The sequence below is a fragment of the Pseudophryne corroboree genome, chromosome 2 (genome assembly GCF_028390025.1).
Source record: "Pseudophryne corroboree isolate aPseCor3 chromosome 2, aPseCor3.hap2, whole genome shotgun sequence".
NCBI lineage: Eukaryota > Metazoa > Chordata > Amphibia > Anura > Myobatrachidae > Pseudophryne > Pseudophryne corroboree.
Window position 1 is genome coordinate 462,283,597 of NC_086445.1, and position 18,625 is coordinate 462,302,221.

Here is an 18,625-nt window from a genome sequence, read left to right on the forward strand (position 1 = left end):
TTTTTCTGCAAAGGGGACAGGACGACTGATCCGTATTAAGGAGAGGATGAATGGGGCCATGTATTGTGAGATTTTGGGCAAAAACCTTCCTCCCTCAGTAAGAGCACTGAAGATGGAACGTGGCTGGGTCTTCCAGCATGACAATGACCCCAAACACACCGCCCGGGCAACTAAGGAGTGGCTGCCTAGCCAGTCTCCAGACATCAACCCAATGAAAAAATCTGTGGAGGGAGTTGAAAGTCCATGTTGCCCGGCGACAGCCCCAAAACATGACGGATCTAGAGAAGATCTGCATGGAAGAGTGGGCCAAAATACCTGCTACAGTGTGTGCAAACCTGGTCAAGTACTACAGGAAACATTTGACCTCTGTAATTGCCAACCGAGGTTATATTACAAAGTATTGAGTTAAACTTTTTGATTGTCCAAATATTTATTTTCCGCGAGAATATACAAATAAATTGTTTCAAAATCATACAATGTGATTTCCTAGTTGTGTGGGTTTTTTTTCTTCAGAATCTCTCATGGGCCCTACTCACTTGGCGATGTGCCGCCGAGGTGCCCGACGGCCGATACGGCCGACGAGCGACCCGGCGGCGGGGGGGGCAGTGACGGGGGGAGTGAAGTTTCTTCACTCCCCCCGTCACCCGGCTGCATTGAAGTGCAGGCAAATATGGACGAGATCGTCCATATTGGCCTGCATGCACAGCCGACGGGAGACCGCGCATCGTTCATCGCTTAAGTCTCCACACTGAAAGATATGAACGAGTTCTCGTTCATTTATGAACGAGATCGTTCATATCTTTCAGAATATCGCCAAGTGTGTAGGGCCTATCACAGTTGAAGTGTACCTATGATGGAAATTACAGACCTCTCCCTCATCTTGAAGTGGGTCAACTTGCACAATCTGTGGCTGTCCAAATACTTGTTTTGCCTATATATATATATATATATATATATATATATATATATATATATATATATATATATATATATATATATATATATATATATATATATATATATATATATTAGACAGATGTCCCTCCTTTTTTTTTTTTTTTTTTGTACTGTGGCTTCACTCACACCAAACATTTCCTCTCCTCACTTCGGCTGCACCGAACTTCTTATTTTTTTTGCCGAAAACGTGCATCTAATTTGCATGAATAAAACCGGTTGCAACAGAACTGCATTTCTAGTTTACACTGACCACTGTGCGACTGAATCTGAGTCGGCCAAGTTCTTTTGTTCTAAATCTGTAACCTGGTACAAGTGTAAAACCAATTCCTGCGATATTTATGTTGCTGCCTAGCATCTAGTACACTGTGAATGCTACTAATCTTCGAGTATTTCCGTCATGCCGGGTGTCTTGCGCCATATGTTGTAAGAGCGTCTGGTAAATGAGAACACCGTTGTACAGCCTCAGAAAAATGACAATTGTGTGAATAAATCAAGGTAATTATTATTAGTTAGTATTAATAATATATTACAATAGTATAAAAATCCTTGCATAGAATGTGGCTTTAATAGAAGAGTCTTCAATATTGGTTTTGCCTTTAAATTAATTAGCGCTTTAGATCTAGTAGTTATATTGCCAAAATGACACCAGTGCCCTTAAATCACTGGCTACTACATTTGGGCCTTTGTAAGATGTGTTTTAATATCAATTTAACGTCCTTATATCTTGGTGTTGGTGGCATTTGTTACTGCAAGGATAATATATGTAAATGTTGTTACATGTGTTTGCAATAGATTTTGTCAAAGGGGGAGCTGCAGGTGTCTGAAAAAGAACGAAGTACACAGCTAGAACAGATGTTTCGAGATATCGCAACTATTGTGGCAGAGAAGTGTGTAAATCCAGAGACCAAAAGGCCATACACTGTAAACCTCATTGAAAGAGCAATGAAAGATATCCACTATTCCGTGAAAGCTACAAAGAGCACAAAACAACAAGTAAGTCAGATCATCTCAGCAGTTTATTTAGAACAATGTTTCCCAACCACGGTCCTCAAAGCACATTAACAGTCCAGGTTTTAATGATAGCCGTGCTTGAGCACAGATGGCTAAATTTAAAATAACTCGGGTACTAATTAAGTTACCTGTGCTCAAGTTTTACGGTCATTAAAATCTGGGTACACCTGCTATATCTAGATCTGCAGATCAGTGGATCTGCAGATATATCTATAAGCGGTTCGGCCGGTGTGTTGTGCATATACACTGTCCAATCAGTCGTGTTTAACGTCACAAACTGGGCAGGCATTTACATGCGCCTGCGCAGTTGGTCTGTCAATCATCACCGGCTTGTGCACACAGAATTATATATATATATATATATATATATATATATATATATATATATATATATATATATATATATATATATATACATATACATACACATACACATATACACACACACACACACACACACACATATTGGTTATCGTGTGTGCTGCAGGGCCAACGCAATATGTCTGTGAACGACAGCAGTCACAGACATATTATTGGTACACATTGGTCGATAGACCAGCGATACATTGACTGTTCAATAGAACGGCCGAGATATCTGTCAGTGTGTACGCACCTTTAGTGTGCCTTGAAGACCATGGTTGGGAACTCCTGATTTAGAACATCAAAATTAATTTAGAACAGTCATTCTTAAGTCCAATTCTCAAGTACCACCAACAGGTCATGTGTTGTGGATTTCTTTAATCATACACAGGTGAGTCAATCTATTTGGTCAGTAATTATCCCACCTGCTTCTATAGAGAGAAATCCTGAAAACATAACCTGCTAGGAAAACTTGGTGGTTGTGAACTAGTGATTTATGAATGAGGGCCAGATATATGAGCAGTGCAATATAAGAATAGTATGCATTGTATAGTATAAATGTATGTATGTTGTGCACCAGACATAGCCTGCCCCCCAGCTGCTGTGGGACTACACAACCCAGATTAGATCATGCCGGGATGTATGGAAATATGCACTTAGTGACCACATAATTAGGCAATTTCATAATCTCAAATTGACGATTTCATGGCATTGTAGTGCACAACGGTCTGGCATTTACAGAGAATGGTGCGCAAAATGAACTCCTGGCAGCTAAGACCAGGAAACAGACTATAGCCAGCAGAGTATTTGTTTGGCACATATTAGGCCCCTTAATATCAACTGAGCATCATTTACATTCCTCAAGCCTACCTGACCGCATCCCTTTATGGCCCAGGCTTACCCATCTTCTGTGTACTTCCAGCAGAAGCCGTGTCACACAGCGTGTGGGGTGGGAGATTTGCATTATGAATGTGCAGCTGACAAGTCTGCTGCAACGGTATGGTGCTATCATGTCAACATGAAGAATCTCCAAGGAATGCCTCCGTCACCTTACAGAATCCAAGCCTCAAAGAATGCAGGCAGTTCTGGAGACAAAGCAGGGTCCTACCCAGTACTAGAAAGCGACTCCTAAATAAAGTGGCCACTGATGGTATAGATAAGAATGCACCAATAGCATGGACTGTTCTTAATTTTTATCAAAATATAAAGATTTGCTTTTGAATAAGATCTCTGGCACATATGATAGTGCAGCAATTGCAGCCCTCCTGAAGTCTAAAGGTAACAGCTGTCACTGCAATAAGGTAATAGCTTTAATTACTGCGGCATCCCGATTGTGAGAGAATCCTGACAGGGGGGTGGTAAGTATACTTACCCTCCCTTCCCGCTGCCTAAACCTTTGCCCAGAATTTTATTTTTAGAGGGGAGAGGGAGGGTTTAAATAGTGAGTCAGTGAGAGCATTTTCATTGTCAGAAGAGAAGTTCTATACAGAATACATCTTTCAGACATCCTGATTACATGAGTTAGTTACAGCAGTGCTAGAGAGTAACCCACAAGTGTCAGCGACAAGTCTGTCAACCTGCATCCTTATATTAGATAAGCTAGAGCAGGGGTGGACAACCAGTCAGAGACAAAGAGCCAAAAAATCTTGTTAGGTACATCAAAGAGCCGACTTCGAGCCGAAGGCGCACTTGCAAAAATAGGGGGTGACCTTGGGCCTGCTAGGCCACGCCCCTGGTATAAAATACATTAAAAAAGCCAGATTCAACATAAAATACAATGAAAAAGCCACTTCTACATCAAATAATTGAAAAAGCCAGATCCGCATAAAATATATTGAAAAGCCAGATTCACATAATACACTTCAGTTCCACCATGTGTCACTCCAGCCAGCACCAGCCTGTGTCACTCCAGCCAGCACCAGCCTGTGTCACTCCAGCCAGCTCACCCATGTGTATTTGGCTCCCTCAATTCTCAGTCTACGTAATGCTGCTGCATGTCTGGCTGGAGTGCAGCGGTTTACAGATCTCTTGTGGTCACGTGACTTTAAGTGTTGGGAGCCACATTTGAATAAAGAAAGAGCCGCATGTGGCTCAAGAGCCACGCGTTGGCTACCACTGAGCTAGAGAGTAGCAGAGAGCCAATTCTCTTACCTATTGTGACTCTTGTGTCGTTTGATAAAAAAGGATCGCATGCACTTGCTGCATGTATTTGTGCTGTATTCCATTTCTAACAACAAAGAAGTGATTGCTTGTTAAAAATGTGTCATTTTTGCTGTTGGCTGTAAACGAAAAATAAGACACAAGTGTTGATATTTGAATGTCCGAAATCTTCAGCTTCCTTTTTATTGCTATGATACATGCGCAGCTACATGAATCCTGTGCCAGTTGGCAAGGCTTATTAACCATATCTTCTCTTCTAGGCATTAGACGTTATAAAGCAGCTGAAGGAAACTTTGCAGATTGAGCGCGCTCAGATGAGACTGCGATTTATCCTACCTGCCAAAGATGGGAAGAGACTGAAAGAAAAGCTTAAACCATTGATCAAGCTTGTAGAGAGTGAGGATTTTGATCAAGAGCTGGAGATTGTAAGTAAATTGATTTTACTTCAGTACAAAACCCTTGTCATTCCTCTCAGACCAACCGCATCAGCTACTTATGCTGTGGTGTTAGAAGAGAAAAGAATATTGTGAGAATTAACCCCTTCAGTGGTTTGCCCGGAAATCTTCCGGGGTAGACAGCACTGACAGCCCCAAAACATTTCCAGGCATACTACTGACAGATTCCCCAGGGACAGCTGTGCATGGTGCCCGGGAATCTGCATACTCCATTATGGAGTTTAGCCTGGCCCCCGGACTCCTATTGGCCGGGGGGTGGGCTTAGCTGTAAAATGGCTTGTGCTTGCGGCGCCCAGGAATCAGTGCTGGGGCTGGCGATGCCCGTGAGTGATTGTCAGGCGATTACCTCACCCTGCCCCATCAGTTGCCCTCCTTGCACCTTTTCCCTCGCTCCCAGTTCAATTTTAACCCCTGCTCTAGATAATACATGAGCCTGAGGAGACCTGTTAGTGTCTGTTTTTTGTCGAGCAGAACTTGTAAAATAAATCTAAATGATACTGGGTCAATTGTTTTACTTTTGTTTTTGTTTTTTTATGGTTTATGTAGTGTATATATACAATGAGTGTACTTGAACGTTTCAGATAAACTGGTTTGGCCTTTGAAGTGATTGGCACTTTAAAACATTGGGCAGCCTCTGGAAACTCGCTGATGCCTGCAACACGCAATCATTTACATTTACCCCCTTGTGTTTGGTTTTGTGTGTTGATTTCTTATTCTTCTACTACCCTATATGACTGCTATTAGTCCTCATTGGACACCAATTAGTCTGCTTTTTTAAATATTGCTATTTAATGTTATAATGACACCTTATCGCAGAATTAACTGGAATCTTTTTGTACCTATTACTATCTTGTAATAAGAAGCTCTATTGCTTTACACACTCTTCTCAGGTTTGCTTGATCGATCCTGGCTGCTTCCGGGAGATTGATGAGGTAATACGTTGCGAGACCAAAGGAAAAGGCACCCTGGAAGTTCTCAGCCTGAAAGATGTGGAAGAAGGAGATGAGAAGCTGGAATGAACACTATGACACTACAATCTGTCCCTTCTAGACTAGCTTCTTATTGTCAGCCTTTGTGTTGACATCCGCTTTTTAACAAGATTGTCTCCCCTTCCAGACTTCCATGTGAAGACACAGAGCCTCAGTTGGTGGAGGCTTAGTCTGAAATTAAATATTATATATTGTTAATTATATGACAAAATTAAATAACTGAAGATACTATTTTACTGTTTTGCAGCACGTTGTCTCTTTAGTTGTAAAGAATAATAGTATTGCATTTAATTGAATGCCTTTTAACAATATTGTTACTATGCAAATCATTGGCTATGTATAATGTTAGGCTAGGAACAACGTTTATTGCATCGTATTGTTATGAGGGACATTCTTTTTTTTGTTTTAATCCTTTTTTTTTTCTTCTACAAAACACAATCCAAAATTGTGCTTTTTATAAGAATTTTAGAATACAAAGTAATGTAGAAATGTTGTTTGCTTAATATGCACTGTTTAATAGTATATTTTCATTTAAGTTATTGACTAAAGTATAGAATATATTTTTATGACGAAATCTGGTCAGAAAAGTATTATTTAAACTTTCATATTTACTAGCCCCACCATAAGAGTGCAATAATAAGTAATAGTTTTATGTAACATATCCCATCTGTATTGAGGCAGCACACTTGTGTAATGACACTAGCTAATAACAAGACCTGATAGAAAAAGTATATCAGAACATTATTAAAATGAATTACATGTTTTAGTCTTATGTGCGAGTACTAGTAGATCATCTTTATAATACTGCAAAATGTGTGACTTTATAGGACAGCTTCAAATGTAGTGTTCACATTGGCTGTTTTAGCAGGGCGCCACGGCCTGCCCCTTTAGCAGCACCCTGCTAAAACAGCCCCCTGTGCTGCCACCGTGTGAATAGATGCCATGTGCACGGCATCTATTCATATTAAAGAGAAAGCTTGTGGGGGGGGGGGGGGTGTGAGGGGGGAGTCCGGTACCTCTGTAGTTGTTGAACACACCCCCATCAGTAACACCATGGCTAGGGCATGCCCCATTAGTGATGTCGAAGAGAACAGACTGCCACCGGTGGGGTTGTGCCCCTTTCTTGGCCGGCTGCACCCCCGTACCAGACCCACCTATGCGCCCTGCCCCAGTCCTAGCAGGAATATTTAAATGGCTTGGAACAATCAGATCATGCGTGGCCAAATAAGAAATTTTGGCAGATGATCACCCAATGAGGTCAATCCAACTAGGTGCGATGTGCCATTGTCGTGGCATTTCAACACTGGCAAAGCCACCCAATCTCGCACCCTTCACTTTTGTGTGAATTCGGGGCTAATTGGAATGACCCCAATGTTGATTACGTGTCCCATTTTCCTGCATTCCTCTATCAATATCATCCAGATTTTGATCAGAAGTTCTTATTGTGATGGATTAGTAACCATTAAATTGCCTTTCATATTGGCTCCAGGTGTAATTAACTTTGTAAAGAGTCCTGATAAGGCAAAATGTTTTCTCCGAAGCAAGAGACAAATGTAGCCAAGGCCTTGTAGCACAGCAAGTAATACATTTTGCTTTTTGCATTGATGTCAATTTTACAGTAAAGCTTACTGAATAATCTTTTGCATGTAAATAAATGAAACATACTTAAGAATGTGTTTTATTAAGCAGGTGAATGTATTAACAAGTAATTTTGTATAAAAGGCATGAACATGGCCAGAGTACAGTCTGGTAGAATCACTGCGGTCACTCTATTACTTATTGAAATTGAATCTTGCAAGTGTGCATGTTCTCATCTTCCCCTGGCTATGTGTCGTGTCTTGGCTTGTATCAATGTTGTTCAGAAATTTATAAGCAAAAATATGCAGTGGTACCAAGTCCTTTATTTTCCTTGGACAAAACAGTATAAAATCCGTGATTTGCTAGCAGTCGATGAGTAAATTCACCTGAAATATAAATGTTACAAATGATAGAATTTTTTTATTTGTTTTTTCTCATACGTCCTAGAGGATGCTGGGGACACCATAAGAACCATGGGGTATAGATAGACGGGATCCGCAGGAGACATGGGCACTTTAAGACTTTGAAAGTGGTGTGAACTGGCTCCTCCCTCTATGCCCCTCCTCCAGACTCCAGTTTAGACTCTGTGCCCAGGCAGACTGGATGCACACAGGGGAGCTCTACTGAGTTTCTCAGAAAATACTTTGTTAGGTTTTTTATGTTCAGGGAGCACTGCTGGCAACAGTCTCCCTGCATCGTGGGACTTGGGGGGAAAGAAGTCAGACCTACTTCTAGTGAGTTTAAAGGCTCTGCTTCTTGGTTACAGGACACCATTAGCTCCTGAGGGTTTGGAACACTAGGTACGTCTAGGGATTCACTCCCAGAGCCAGCCGTCACCCCCCTTGCAGAGCCAGAAGTCAGAAGACAGGTGAGTAGAAGAAGATAGAAGACTTCAGTGACGGCTTCTGAGGAACAGCACAGCGATCGCGCTGCGAGCCGTGCTCCCACACACAGCGGCACTACAGGGTGCGGGGGGGGGGGGGGGGGGCGCCCTGGGCAGCATAAAAATCCTCTTTTCAGGCTGGCAAAGTAAAATTGGAGTGCCTTGGCACTAAATTCTTACCCCCGCCAGCATTATTCGTTTTAAAAAATAGCGGGATGAAGGGGGCGGGGCGTAGCTCTCATCAGCGCCATTTTCTCCCCAGAGCTGCAGGGACGCTGATCCTTCCTCACCACTGCTATAGCAAGTAACAGGGTGCAAAACTGGGGGGGGATGGGGGGCACAGCAAATTTGGTGCTTAAATAAGTATTATTAAGTGCTGCAGGGTCTGAGGCATTATATATTAAGGTTTCAGAACCGAGACAGGCGCTGGGTTGTGAGCTGGCAAGCTCCCTCTGTGTTTCTCTGACAGGCTTTACTGTGGGTCTGTCCCCCTTTTGGCTCAGTGTGTCTGTGGGTGTTTGGTACAGGTGTGTCGGCATGTCTGAGGCGGAGTGCTCTTCCCAGGAGGAGACTGTGTTAGGGGCAGAAACGGCTATGGGAGTGACCCTGTCGGCACCGCCGACTCCTGACTGGGTAAATGTGTTGAATGCTTATGTGGCTCTTATTAATAAGAGATTAGATAAATCTGTCTCAGAACCAGGTATGGAAAAAATCTGTGGAGGATGTGTTATCACAGGTCCAGTCCCCCTCGGGGTCACATAAACGTTCGTTTGCTCAGTTAGCAGACACGGATACGGATACTGACTCCAGTGTCGACTATAGTGATACCAGATTAGACCCAAAATTGTCAAAGAGCATTCAGTACATGATTGTGGCAATAAAAGACGTGTTGCATATCTCCGAGGACCCTGCTGTTCCTGATACTAGGGTCTGTATGTATAAGGGAAAGAAACCTGAGGTAACGTTTACTCCTGACAAAAAGTTTCTGATTCCCAAAAGGATTCAAATGGCGTATACGTTCCCCTCTGGGGATAGAGAAAAATGGGAGTCACCTCCCATTGTGCACAAGGCTCTATCACGGTTGTCTAAAAAGGTGGTTTTACCGTCTCCGGACATGGCAGCCCTTAAGGATCCTAGACAAGAAAATACACAAATCCATTTACGTCACCACAGGTACACTACTCAGACCAGCTATTGCATCTGCATGGTTGAGTAGTGCTATCGAAAAGTGGGCAGATAACTTGTCATCTGCTATAGATACCCTGGATAGGGATAGCATTCTATTAACGCTGGGTTATATCAGGGACGCTGCAGCTTATCTAAAGGAAGCGGCGAGAGATATTGGCCTCTTGGGATCAAGGGCCAATGCTATGGCAGTCTCAGCTATGGCAGTCTCAGCTAGGAGAGCATTGTGGATTCATCAATGGAATGCTGATGCTGACTAAGAAAGCTATGGAGTCTCTACCGTATAAAGGTGGTGTATTGTTTGGTGAAGGTCTCGCTGAGTTGGTATCTACGGCTACCACGGGTAAGTCGTCATTTTTGCCATATGTTCCTCCACAACAAAAGAAAGCTCACCACTTGCAGATGCAGTCCTTTCGGCCAAATAAATACAAAAAGGCAGAGGTTATTCCTTCCTTGCTAATAGAGGAAAAGGTAAAAGATCTCCGGCCATGGCAAGTTCTCAGGAGCAGAAGTCCTCCCCGGCTTCTGCCGAATCCACCGCATGACACTGGGGCTCCTCTGCGGGAGTCCGCACCGGTGGGGGCACATCTCAAGCTCTTCAGTCAATTCTGGGATCGTTCGGCCCTAGACCCGTGGATTTTAGAATTAGTGTCCCAGGGGTACAAACTGGAGTTTCAAGACGGTCCCCCTCAACGTTTTTTTCAAAACCGCTTTACCAGCTTCTCTTCCGAACAGGGAGGTAGTATGCGATGCAATACAAAAGTTGTGTCTGAATCAAGTCATTGTCAGGGTTCCCCCGGCACAACAGGGAGAAGGCTTTTATTCAAGCCTGTTTGTGGTCCCGAAGCCGGACGGCTCGGTCAGACCAATTCTGAACCTAAAGTCCCTCAATCTTTACCTAAGAAAATTCAAGATGGAATCTCTCCGAGCAGTGATCTCCAGTCTCGAGGAAGGGGATTTCATGGTGTCGGTCGACATAAAGGATGCCTACTTACACATCCCCATATATCCTCCGCATCAGGCTTACCTGAGGTTTGCTACTCAGGATTGTCATTACCAATTTCAGACGTTGCCGTTTGGTCTGTCCACGGCTCCGAGGATTTTCACCAAGGTAATGGCGGAAATGATGGTTCTCCTTCGCAGGCAAGCAGTCACGATTATCCCTTACCTGGACGATCTTCTGATAAAGGCGAGATCCAAAGACAAGCTGGAGCAGGACACTGCGCTCTCCCTGACAGTTCTGCAACAACATGGTTGGCTCCTCAACCTGCCGAAGTCACAGTTGAATCCGACGAAGCGACTGTTGTTTTTGGGAATGATTCTGGACACGGAATTACAGAGCGTTTTTCTTCCAGAAGAGAAGGCTCTGGAAATTCAGAGTTTGGTCAAACAAATTCTGAAACCAGCAAGAGTAACAATTCATCAATGCACTCGGTTGCTGGGGAAGATGGTGGCGGCCTACGATGCCATTCAGTTTGGCAGATTCCATGCCAGAGTGTTTCAGTGGGACCTATTGGACAAGTGGTCCGGATCCCATCTGCACATGGACCGGAAAATAATCCTATCCTCCAAGACCAGAAACTCACTCCTGTGGTGGCTGCACAGCTCTCACCTCCTAGAGGGACGCAGGTTCGGGATCCAGGACTGGATCCTAGTAACCACGGATGCGAGTCTCCGAGGCTGGGGAGCAGTCACACGAGGAAACCTTCCAGGGAAAATGGTCAAGCCAGGAAGTTTGTCTACACATAAACGTTCTGGAGTTTAGGGCCATTTACAACGGCCTTCTTCAAGCGGAACGTCTTCGCAACCTGCCCGTCCTATTACAATCGGACAATATAACAGCAGTATCGCACATAAACCGCCAGGGCGGAACAAAGAGCAAGGCGACAATGGCAGAGGCCACAAAAGTTCTCCGCTGGGCGGAAAGACTTACAAGCGCTCTGTCAGCAATATTCATTTCAGGAGTGGACAACTGGGAAGCAGACACGATCTCCATCCAGGAGAGTGGGGTCTTCATCAAGAGGTCTTCACAGAAGTGACAAGTCTTTGGGGAACTTCTCAAATAGACATGATAGCGTCTCGCATCAACAAGAAACTTCAGAGATATTGCTCCAGGTCGAGGGACCCTCAAGCAATAGCGGTGGACGCGCTGGTAACACCATGGGTGTTTCAGTCGGTGTACGTGTTTCCTCCGCTTCCACTCATTCCAAAGGTGCTAAAGATCATAAGAAGAACAAAGGTTCAGGTGATCCTCATTGCTCCGGACTGGCCAAGGAGGGCTTGGTATCCAGATCTTCAGGAATTACTCATAAGAGATCCCTGGCCTCTTCCTCTACGAGAGGATCTGTTACAGCAGAGGCCGTGAGTGTACCATGACTTACCGTGGCTACATTTGACGGCTTGGCGGTTGAATGCCGGATCCTAGCCCGAAAAGGTATTCCCAGTGAAGTTATTCCCACACTACTTCAGGCTAGAAAAGGAGTAACGTCTAAACATTATGTGAGGATACCGGGTTCCAAATCACTCAGTCGTGGTGGTAGATGAAAAACCAACAGTGGTTTATTGAACAGAATGGGTTATAAACAGCTCAGGACACTTCTGTGATACAATTCTACACGGCAATTCCCTCCTGGAACTCCTGACAGAACATTACTTCTTAGCCAGTCTTCTGCCACTCACTCTCTGACCTGTGTAGATCTCTCCCAATCGCCCCTGTTTGCTATTATAAAAACCTTTGTCTTTCCTACCATAAGGCGACACCCCCAGAACAGTTTCAGATCAAACCTACTTTCACATGTCCAGGCATGTCCCCTAGGCCACAATAGATACCCCAGCTTCCCTAGCCAGAAATTCAAGGTCTCGGGGACCAGCGTCACCTGCAAGCCGACGCTGCTACAACTGTGACCAGGTGGGTCATTTACTTCGGGACTGTACATGGGTAAGACGCCCATTCCCAGGTGCCCAATCGGCCATGTTGCAGGTGGCTGGGTGCCACGAATCATTTGGAATGGGGGAGGTGAGAGAAATCTGAGAAAGAAGGAGAGACTGGCTAAGAAGTAATGTTCTGTCAGGAGTTCCAGGAGGGATTGTCGTGTAGAGTGGGATCACAGAAGTGTGCTGAGCTGTTTATAACCCATTCTGTTCAATAAACCACTGTTGGTTTTTCATCTACCATCATGACTGAGTGATTTGGAACCCAGTATTCTCACACATTATCACCATATTTGGAGAAAATGTGTCTTGGTGTGAATCCAAGAAGGCTCCTACGGAAGAATTTCAGCTAGGGCGCTTTCTACATTTCCTGCAAGCAGGTGTGGATGCCGGCCTAAAGTTAGGCTCGATTAAAGTACAAATTTCGGCCTTATCGGGTTTTTTTCAAAAACAATTGGCCTCCTTTCCAGAAGTTCAGACTTTCGTGAAAGGAGTTTTGGACATCCAACCTCCATTTGTGCCCCCAGTGGCACCATGGGATCTTAACGTGGTGTTGCATTTCCTTCAATCACATTGGTTTGAACCTTTACAGAAGGTTGAGTTGAAGTTTCTCACTTGGAAAGTGGTCATGCTATTGGCCTTAGCATCCGCAAGGCGGGTGTCTGAGTTAGCGGCTTTGTCTCACAAGAGTCCTTATTTGATCTTCCATGAAGATAGAGCGGAGTTGAGGACTCGTCAACAATTTCTGCCGAAGGTGGTTTCATCGTTCCATTTGAACCAGCCTATTGTGGTACCAGTGGCTACTGACTCCTTCGCGGAGTCAAAATCCCTCGATGTTGTCAGGGCCTTGAAGATTTATGTCGCCAGAACGGCTCAACTTAGGAAAACTGAAGCTCTGTTTAACCTGTATGCTGCCAACAAGATTGGAACACCTGCTTCCAAGCAGACTATTGCGCGCTGGATCGGTAATATGATTCAGCATGCTCATTCTACGGCTGGATTGCCGTTACCGAAATCCGTGAAGGCCCACTCTACCAGAAAAGTGGGCTCATCCTGGGCGGCTGCCCGCGGAGTCTCTGCATTACAACTCTGCCGAGCAGCTACTTGGTCGGGTTCAAACACTTTTGCAAAATTTTACAAGTTTGATTCCCTTGCTGATGAGGACCTCATGTTTGGTCAATCGGTGCTGCAGAGTCATCCGCATTCTCCCGCCCGTTCTAGAGCTTTGGTATAAACCCCATGGTTCTTATGGTGTCCCCAGCATCCTCTAGGACGTATGAGAAAATAGGATTTTAATACCTACTGGTAAATCCTTTTCTGTTAGTCCGTAGAGGATGCTGGGCGCCCGTCCCAGTGCGGACTCTATCTGCAGTTATTAGTTATGTTTACACACGGGTTGTGTTACGTTATGGTCAGCCTGTTGCTGACGTTGTTCATGCCGTTGACTGGAGTTTCTGTTAAATGCCATGTTGTACGGCGTGTGAGCTGGTATGTGTCCCACCTTAGTTAGCAATATATCCTTTCCTCGAAATGTCCGTCTCCCTGGGCACAGTTCCTATAACTGGGGTTTGGAGGAGGGGCATAGAGGGAGCAGCCAGTTCACACCCCTTTCAAAGTCTTAAAGTGCCCATGTCTCCTGCGGATCCCGTCTATACCCCATGGTTCTTATGGTGTCCCCAGCATCCTCTACGGACTAAGAGAAAAGGATTTACCGGTAGGTATTAAAATCCTATTATTTCTACTAATAAAGGTAATATCCATCTAGTTAATGGAATCCTATAGTAAGTTGGAAGTGCTGAATAAAAGTAGGTTGTAAAAAGAAGAAAAAGGATATGCTATGGTAAATACTACCAAAACAAACTACAAAAAAATTAAAAGGTAATTTTATCAAGTTAAAGACATTTCAACAATCACATTTCCTTGCGAAGGTAGCCCTGCCAAAATGTGCTTGCGGTTTGGGAGAGGATTGAACAGTTGATGCATATAGCAGTAGAGTAACTTGTAAGTGCTGATAGGCAAAGTGCATGTGACTGTTGTAATGCACAAGCATTGCCACCACCCAATCTTAAAGCAGCAGGTAGTGACTTAGGGACAAATGTATTAACCTGGAGAAGGCATAAGGAAGTGATAAACCAGTGATATGTGCAAGGTGATATAGGCACCAGCCAATCAGCTTCAATATGTAAATTAACAGTTAGGATCTGATTGGCTGCTACCTTTATTACCTTGCACATATCACGGGTTTATCACTTCCTTATGCCTTCTCCAGGTTAATACAGCGGCCCCTTATTTCTGTGCAGCTGTCAGTACTTGAATGTGATGATTGGAGACCTGATGAACCAGTCACTGTACAAATATCTAATTCAGGCATTCCCAACCGCGGTCCTCAAGGCACACCAACAGTGCAGGTTTTAGTGATTTCCAGGCTTCAGCACAGATGGTTAAATGAAAATAACTGAGCTACTAATTAAGTCACCTGTGTTCAAGCCTGGATATCACTAAAACCAGGACTGTTAGTGTGCCTTGAGGACCGTGGTTGGGAAACACTGATCTAATTCAACTGCTGGCAACCATAACTGTCCATCACCATTTATTTCCACTGAACCTCCTTCCTCTTCTGGTTTTACAAAAGGCTGTACGTTGTGCTACATGGGCACTCCTTTGCTCATCCGACAGTGGCACTTGCCGGACTCCCAAAAGAGTAAACCAGCCTTCCATATCCACGCTTCCCCAGTGAAGTGGATTGTCCAGGGGCTTGATGATGTAATTTGCTGTGAGTTTTGCCATCACGGCTTCACCCTGATTGCACAAAATGCCACTTCACTCCGTTCCCTGCATTTCCCTCCTGAGCCTCTTCCTCTGGCTTCTACCAGGTGGCCGAGGTAAAAAGTCGGCAAGTATAGGTTAAAGTTATAACGCTACTTTTAGAAGTTTCTTATTAAAAAAATATTACATTAAGATCAGAAGCTTGCTGAAAAGAAATGATGTAATCGGTATTTGTAATTTATTTTTCAATCCAATAATTTCCCTTTAGTAGGGCTTTATGTTCTTATTCCTGTTAAACAGAGTCCCCGAAACAACCTACTATGCAACATTCTTCTTCAGGTTTTGGTAGATTAGTGAAAAAAATTTAATATTGTCCCTTCTCTTTGTAGAGTTGGAGTGATTACAAATCATACTTGCCTACCTGACCCTCTCCATGAGGGAGAAAATACTCTGTTCCTGAACTTTCCTGGTAATGTATGATTGCCATCACCTGTGGTGAAACACCTTTCTTATCAATTAACTAGCTTACCACAGGTGATGGCAATCATACATTACCAGTTAAGTCCAGGAACAGAGCATTTTCTCCCTCATAGAGAGGGTCAGGTAGGCAAGTATGTTACAAATGCTAAATAATTAAGGTGTGGTTATCACAATTGCGCTGTAATGCCCAGTCTTCTTAAACTGCACTATATCCAGCTTGAGGGAGGGGGAATTGTTTGTTAGATTTTGGGTTTTTTTTTTTTATGTATTTTGTTTTTTATTCAAAAAATGAAATATACCGTACATAAAATGCTAAATTTGGGCAAACAGTGTCACCTAAATAGACAAAGGTTTTTGTTTTTTTAATTAATATGGGAGAAAGTAAATTTAAAGCAAATGTGTAAAAACAGGAAAAAAAAATGTGAGGACCATGCCAAAGTGAACAGGAATGTGTGTGGACAGCTGTCTACAGGAGGGTGTCCTCTTCCTTTGAAAGGGTTCAAAAATAGAATAATGGAAGTGATAGTGGGTAGAAAAATTGTGAACCTTAAATCCCGTGGGTTGGTATTAAGTATAACAACTTAATGTAGACAAGAAGCTAAAACTAAATCAATAATAATTTTAAAATGATGATGCACATATAGAGCAATAGTTCAAAATATGCAAATGTAATGATTCTACAAACATTTTATATAGTTATATTGGCAGTGTCATGGGGTCTCCAGCAGAGCAGTAGCTAACGGAATAGTGTCTGTTATGAAAATAACGGTGATCAGGTGATTCTGATTTAAGAGAAATTTAAAGTTTACCATCCAAAGTTAGTCCAGATAGCAGACGGATGAAACCAGACAAGTGAGGAGATGGATCCGTACAATGGCCCTCATTCCGAGTTGTTCGCTCGTTCTTTTTCATCGCATCGCAGTGAAAATCCGCTTAGTACGCATGCGCAAAGTTCGCACTGCGACTGCGCCAAGTAACTTTACTATGAAGAAAGTATTTTTACTCACGGCTTTTTCATCGCTCCGGCGATCGTAATGTGATTGACAGGAAATGGGTGTTACTGGGCGGAAACACGGCGTTTCAGGGGCGTGTGGCTGAAAACGCTACCGTTTCCGGAAAAAACGCAGGAGTGGCCGGAGAAACGGTGGGAGTGCCTGGGCGAACGCTGGGTGTGTTTGTGACGTCAACCAGGAACGACAAGCACTGAACTGATCGCACAGGCAGAGTAAGTCTGGAGCTACTCTGAAACTGCTAAGTAGTTAGTAATCGCAATATTGCGAATACATCGGTCGCAATTTTAAGAAGCTAAGATTCACTCCCAGTAGGCGGCGGCTTAGCGTGTGTAACTCTGCTAAATTCGCCTTGCGACCGATCAACTCGGAATGAGGGCCAATATATTAGCTGAGTGAGGTGCAGTAGGTGCCTGCTTTGCTACTGAGGCAGCTGAGAGCACCTAGCACAGCAAAACACAGCTTTTCTCATTGGGCTCTCCGTTACCAGATATCAACCTTTCTCATACGTCCTAGAGGATGCTGGGGACTCCAACAGGACCATGGGGTATAGGCGGATCCGCAGGAGCTTGGGCACACTATAAAGACTTAAACTGGGTGTGAACTGGCACCTCCCTCTATGCCCCTCCCCCAGACCTCAGTTAGACTTTGTGCCCAGGAGTGAATGGACACACACTAGGGGAGCTCTACTGAGTTTCTCTGAAAGACTTTATGTTAGGTTGCTGGCTACAGGCTCCCTGCAGCGTGGGAGTGAGGGGAGAGAAGCAGACCTACTTCTTCTTAGTTTAAAGGCTCTGCTTCTCGGCTACTGGACACCATTAGCTCCAGAGGGTTCGATCACTTGGTTCGCCTAGCTGCTTGTTCCCGGAGCCGCGCCGTCACCCCCCTCACAAAAGCCGGAAGAAAGAAGCCGGGTGAGTATTGGAAGAAAAGTAGACTTCAGGACGGCAGAAGACTTCAGTAACGGAGGTAACAGCAGCGGTAGTGCTGCGCTCCAGGCTCCCACACACCGTCTCTGGCAGGGCGCTGGGGGGGAGCGCCCTGGGGGCATGTTACTGAGGGGCTGAATGCTGGCGGGGGAACATATTTAGATGCCTGTGCACGGGATATGTTCACCCCGCCAGTGTGCCGCAGGGGGGAGCGACAGCGGTAGCGCTGCGCTCGCTGCTCCCACACATAACCTTCGGCGTGCAGGGCGCTGGGGGGGAGCGCCCTGGGCAGCATATAATAAGTTGATCACTGGCGGGGGGACGTACTCCGGTGCCCGCCCCGCCAGTGTGCCGCGAACGGGAGGGAGCAGCAGCGGTAGCGCTGCGCTCCCTGCTCCCGCACTCCACCGGCCTGTAGGGTGCAGAGCGCTGGGGAGGAGCGTCCTGGGCAGCATATAGTGGTATGTATAGGTGTACTCAGTAGATCACTGGTGGGGGGACATACTTCGGTGCCCGCCCCGCCAGTGCGCCTCGAACGGGAGGGAGCAGCAGCGGTAGCGCTGCGCTCTCTGCTCCCGCGCACCATCGGCCTGCAGGGCGCTGGGGGGGGAGCGCCCTGGGCGGCATTTATGGAAGGATCCCGGGCGGGGGAACATACCCGGACACCGGGTGTCTTCGCCCCAACAGGGTACCGTAGCGTTTTATTGGTATATGTGGGGGGAGTGTTATCAGAATTGTATTTGTATCCTTCCCTCGAACCCCTCGGGGTTCCGTGATTATTTTTTGCCTGCTTACTATTCCTTGCTGTCGACATTTACTAAGTTTCTGTCGACCTTAACGTTCCTGGTAGATCCACATCGGAGGCATGTCAGTACATGGTTATACACATTCACAACACATTACCGTCACTAGGGACCTGACAGGTCTGGAC

The 18,625-nt window shown here is 44.9% G+C and overlaps 2 protein-coding genes across 3 annotated transcripts in view; one reads left to right on the plus strand and one right to left on the minus strand.

Moving 5' to 3' along the window:
- The window catches only part of SBDS (SBDS ribosome maturation factor), a 39,419-nt gene extending 31,815 nt beyond the window's left edge, over positions 1–7,604 (plus strand). Inside the window, exons 3-5 of the mRNA XM_063953763.1 lie at positions 1,750–1,950; positions 4,749–4,913; positions 5,834–7,604. Coding sequence (XP_063809833.1) covers positions 1,750–1,950; positions 4,749–4,913; positions 5,834–5,962 — 495 coding nt within the window. The 3' untranslated portion in view covers positions 5,963–7,604. The remainder of the gene's footprint in view (positions 1–1,749; positions 1,951–4,748; positions 4,914–5,833) is intronic.
- The window catches only part of LOC135028194 (merlin-like), a 179,273-nt gene continuing 168,245 nt past the window's right edge, over positions 7,598–18,625 (minus strand). For both annotated transcript variants that reach the window (XM_063953761.1, XM_063953760.1), the window contains exon 19: positions 7,598–7,896. The gene's annotated coding sequence lies outside the window, so the exon portion shown is untranslated. The remainder of the gene's footprint in view (positions 7,897–18,625) is intronic.